Source organism: Plasmopara halstedii (assembly GCF_900000015.1).
Source record: "Plasmopara halstedii genome assembly, contig: Scaffold_3060, whole genome shotgun sequence".
Lineage (NCBI taxonomy): Eukaryota > Oomycota > Peronosporomycetes > Peronosporales > Peronosporaceae > Plasmopara > Plasmopara halstedii.
Window position 1 is genome coordinate 1,514,755 of NW_020189964.1, and position 4,849 is coordinate 1,519,603.

At 43.6% G+C, this 4,849-nt stretch overlaps 3 protein-coding genes across 3 annotated transcripts; 2 read left to right on the forward strand and 1 right to left on the reverse strand.

Annotated features, from left to right (window-relative positions):
• Positions 1-842: 842 nt before the first annotated feature.
• PHALS_06815 (uncharacterized protein) lies at positions 843-2,915 on the forward strand (the record flags this gene model as incomplete). Its single annotated transcript, XM_024720169.1, has 1 exon — positions 843-2,915. The coding sequence occupies one exon, from the start codon at positions 843-845 to the stop codon at positions 2,913-2,915; it is 2,073 nt and encodes a 690-aa protein (XP_024585394.1).
• Positions 2,916-3,180: 265 nt separating this feature from the next.
• PHALS_06816 (Protein of unknown function DUF1772) lies at positions 3,181-3,552 on the forward strand (the record flags this gene model as incomplete). Its single annotated transcript, XM_024720170.1, has 1 exon — positions 3,181-3,552. One exon carries the CDS (start codon positions 3,181-3,183, stop codon positions 3,550-3,552), a length of 372 nt encoding a protein of 123 aa, XP_024585395.1.
• Positions 3,553-4,338: 786 nt separating this feature from the next.
• PHALS_06817 (Predicted phosphoglycerate mutase) lies at positions 4,339-4,656 on the reverse strand (the record flags this gene model as incomplete). Its single annotated transcript, XM_024720171.1, has 1 exon — positions 4,339-4,656. The coding sequence occupies one exon, from the start codon at positions 4,654-4,656 to the stop codon at positions 4,339-4,341; it is 318 nt and encodes a 105-aa protein (XP_024585396.1).
• Between the last annotated feature and the right edge of the window lie 193 nt (positions 4,657-4,849).

Genomic DNA, 4,849 nt, shown 5'->3' on the forward strand with positions numbered 1-4,849 from the left:
CCCCCCTCCCTGTTATCAGGGTACGTATAACCCCGTTACAACGCCTCTTTGAGATCGCGCTCGTCCTTGACGACTAAGACGTGTCCGAGACGACCCTTCGTTGCCCGAGTCATCCTTATATTGAGTTCCCAGTGGCAGTAGTTACCACTGTTCAGGATGGCTTAAGTGCGCTTGTTCGTCACGTGATCATAGACGTTGTAAGGAATGACCTATTTGTTGAGATGTTCGAAAAGTCGCATATTTTTAAGTTTCAATGGATTGACGCTGCCGTATTTTACCGTCGCGACTTTATCACTGCCGTAATCTGGTCTATAAATCACTAAGGATGAGAAACCCTCATTGAACCCTATACACCGTTTAATGAATTCTCGATCGAGATTTTCTCACTTGGCTTATCTGATTCCATTTCTGCTCGGACAAATGTAGACAGAGCTGCGACATCAGCATTGTTGCCTAACTTTTGAGATGATTTGTAGAGAGCAATGTCAGCCATTTTGTATGCAATCAATTTACTTCCTTTACTGTCAAACACTTGATTTTGATGAAGTTGTAAAAGAATATCGTTATTATGTTGTTAACCACCCATCCGTTCATATTTATGTACTGAATCTTAACGTACTTATAAAGAGATGCACCAGAATGCGCGTTGTGTTAGCTTTAAATTTGCTGTGATAGCACCAGCTTGATTTCTGCCCATAAATAAAGTTTGAAAAAGAACAGCCCAGGAATTTTCTGTGCCAGATTCTGTCCGGAAAGACCAGGTTTCGTGATGGACAAATCATAAGGCTACGTCTGCCTGACCCAGTTGGTTTCCTGCGTATCTTTTCCCAATATTCTTGACGATGTTCGTGCCAATCCTTTCGACTGTTTTCCTGCTTGATGTCAGTATATCCTCCGCGTCTAACTCGAGTATAGTCCAGCTCCAAGACCCAGTCGTGATTGTACATCAATTGAATTATCCGCTGCCTTCTGCAAATAGTAGCTTGACCGCTGCAGAAGGAGAATTGGAGAACTACGATGATAGTGAGCAAGACAATTTTGACATTGATGAAGCTGGTGGGGAGATGAGAATGCTTCACTCCATCAAAAAGAATATCCCGCTGTATTTACGCAGCCATTTGCTATTTAAAGAAGCTACCAATAGTCTCCAGTCGACTCAAAATGATGCGAAGGCTCTGCTGGAAAAAAATGGACGGAGTTTAGATGAAACTAAGAAGCTATTCGCACACTTAGCGAAACTTCTCGAGTCTGATGACGGAGATTTGAAACTGTTTGCCCGCATGACCATCTCCAAATTCCTTAAAGACTCTTCGACAACCGAGGATGCACAATATCAATTGCTGCATATTCAAACGAAACTATCAACGGTATTTGACTGTCTGATGAGTCATGTGGAGGACGAAGCTCTAGAAGGATTTTTTAAAGATGGGCTGCATGTTTTATTGCTATCCTATGCCGGCAAACTATTTAGCTTCGAGGGCATTTTGGTTGACCAGGCTTCAATCCTTGAGGACGTCGCTCGATTCCTTACTGCTAATCGTAACGGAGGTGATTTGATAACTTGGCTCGGAACTTACCAGTCTGCTGTTGATCTCTACTATTATGTCTTTCGTTTGATATCGAACTTGGTGCGTTTTGACAGGACCCGCGAACTAGGGTATCGATTACAATCACTGCAAATTAATAACTTAGGGGAATCTCGTTACGACCTCCACAAGTTATCTTGGATGTTAAAACGCGATCGTGGGCTTGAGTATGCTGCCTATACTCGATTTAACTTCATTGAGCACGAGTCAAAAAGTCGTGTCTTTGTGGGGCGTCAGCTATATTTCTTCCTAAGTCATACAGAATTGTTGAAGAAAGAAGAACAAATCGATTTTTTTCTGAAAATGTTATCGGCGGATGTTGGCCCTGAAACTAAAGACTTAGAAGAAATTGATTGGTCGATGCTTACTGACGATCAAATGCGTTTATTTAAAGCTGCATTGCAGTCACCTGATCTTGCGAAGCTGGTCAGAGAGGCTTTGGAGGCAGAGAATCAGGTCGCTTCAGTTGAAAAAGAGTTGGGTTATGAGACAGTAGGGAAAGCGTTGATGGCGGTGATGAATGACAACGATCTCATGCAATCGCTCAAGGCGGAGCTTAATGAAGAGGAACTAGTGCGATTGCTGAAAGCAAGCTTGGATGATGATAAGCATCTGGAGAATCTTCCATTGCTTCTGACCCACGGTGATTTTAAGCTGAAGCTGAACCAGAAAGAGCTCCAAGCGTTGGTCACGAATATGCAGAAAATATTGCCGTATTTTAAATTGTCTTTGTTGGATGGTAAACGTGTAACGTTGCTTGAAAAAGCTCTAGAGCTAGAAGCACGATTCAATTTGGTTGAGGACATGTTGAGCAGTACAGAATTAAATACGGCGAAGTCGCTCGAGGTGATTCTCAACGATCAGGGGATAGTGCAATTGCTTAAGAAGATAGTGGAGAATCCTAATCATTTAATGGAATTTAGATCGGTTTTGGAGGACAAGGGATGCATGCCGAAATTTACGACGGCACTGGGTGATACGAATCTGGCGAAGGTGCTCGATGCGGTATTAAGGAATATTGATCTAGTATTTTTTCTTAGAGTGGCTATCAAGGATGATGATCGTGTGAAGTTGTTTCGGGCAGCCTTAGAGAAAAAAGAACAGGTGAATGAGTTTCTAGAGGCATTGGACAAAAAGAAATTGGCGAATGTTTTTAGATCGATACTCGAAGAAGAACATCAAGTGCGTTTGCTGAGAAAGGCTGTTTCGGTTGATCACCGTGAGGCTTTCAAAAACGCTCTGAATTTGAGGGATAGAAAGATGCTGAAAGAAGAGATGGTCACGTATCTAAAGTCAGTTGATGTCAAGATAATATCGAGCGATTCGTAGCCTTATCACGAAAGCCGCAGTGTGTTGATTCTGTATGACGGCTGATTAAAATACAAGGTGATGTCGATATCCCAGGGTTTGCTCGACACCTCGTTCTAAGAAATATGTTTACTTCTATATTCTAGTGCCAAACACATTCAGGCCTAAAAGAAGAAGCGCTCATCTGGCTTTATTCCATCAAGCGTTGCATTGTGTACTAAATGAGGCGCCAGCGAAAATACCATCCAGCCCAGTGGCAGTCACCGGCGCCAACACCTCGAGATCGATGCCCATGCTAAGATTCCCTACATCAAGTGACGCACCCTTTCCTCTAGAGCCGCTGGTTGCAAGTAAATTTTCAGCTACACACCCGGCGCTCATTGAGACGGACGAGTTGACGTTTCAGACACCCTTCTTCAGACATATGTATTTCCACGCGGCACGTGTGCAAGGGCCTCTATCGCTGGGCAGCGGTATAAGCGCAGTGCTTGTGGCATATTGGCAGAGCAGGCGAGGGCCTCATGTGGGTATGCCACGTCTCTGGCTTTCTAGTGGCTGCCTTATTGGTGCCATTGTGCCCTTTACTGTGATCAAGATGTTTACGCTTTACAACAATCTCGTGGACTTCAAGGGCTGTTTGCATAGTGGTCAGTTGTGATGCGGATCATGTTAAGGAGGTGGGGCAAACTCCATTTGGTGTGCGCAGGGGCCAGCATATTGGCGAAGACGGAAATGTTGGTTGCTATAACGTGTGGCGGAGATCGAACATTAAATGATAATATAGTCTAATGAAATTGAAGTAACTAGCACAGCACTAAGTCTGCTAATAGACCTTTCATCAGTCTCTCCTTACTTCGTCTGGATGGTATGGTAGAAGCGTCTTACGATGCTCAAGAGTTCTTGCAACCTGTTTCTTTTCGAGAGCGGCGAAATATTGAGATGGTATCGCCGAGCATTGCAACATCTCAAGAACGAGCGCATCCATTGTGAGGGCTTTCACGACCGCGTGAAAAGACATAAAACTGACTTGGGCACATGAGTATAAATCTGATCCTTGTCGGGATTTAAGCGTTTAGTTGCCATCACAACTCAATCTTTAGATTTGCACTCGGAAGCTGATTATGGCTCGCATTGAATTCTGTAGCAGTCTATATTTTGCCAAATTAAACTGAAATACTAATAATCTGTAATGCCCAAGATTTGATTCGCTCGCGGAAAATAAAATATCTATAGACTGAAAATTTGCGCCAAGTGTCTAACATAGCAACACTTGATAAAATAAAAAAAATCAACATTACGTCTAGCAAATCAAAGTCCGAAATCCGAAATTAGGTAGGCGTAATATATTTAATCAAGAAGAAAAGACTGAAAAACTAGCCGCATTTTGAAACGCTCTTTCTGGATGTGCGACGGCTGATCAAGAAATACTAAGACGATGAGTCGATCAAATCGTTGTAGTTTTCTCGATAAGAAGCGGCAGGAACTCAGCAGTTCCAATGGTATACGCACGATGGCCAATCACACGTAGAAGCGAAGCACCAAAGACGCTGTGAGAAACAACACCCACATTCTTCGCTGGCAGATTAAAGATCGTGTCCAAGAACTTGGTCGCGCGACTGTCGATTTCAGCGTCGGACTCACGATAATTGGGGGTCCACAACAGGTCTTCATCGCTTTCGAAGCCGCAAAACTCTAGCTGCGGGTACTGCAGTCTCTTTTCAGAAATCTTGCGGCGCTGATCGCATGTGTGAATGCCTAGCATCTCACGTGGCAATTCCAGTGAAAAATGATTGATGTTGGCACTTTGGTTTTGATACGCGACAGTAAATGTTCGCAATGCACGTTCTAGCGGCGACACAAGTACATGGTTTAGAAGCAGGCCCTCGCTTATCTCAGTGTTTAGTATCGTTGACGCATTTTCGGCTTGCTGAATCCCCTTATCTGTCAGGGGTGAA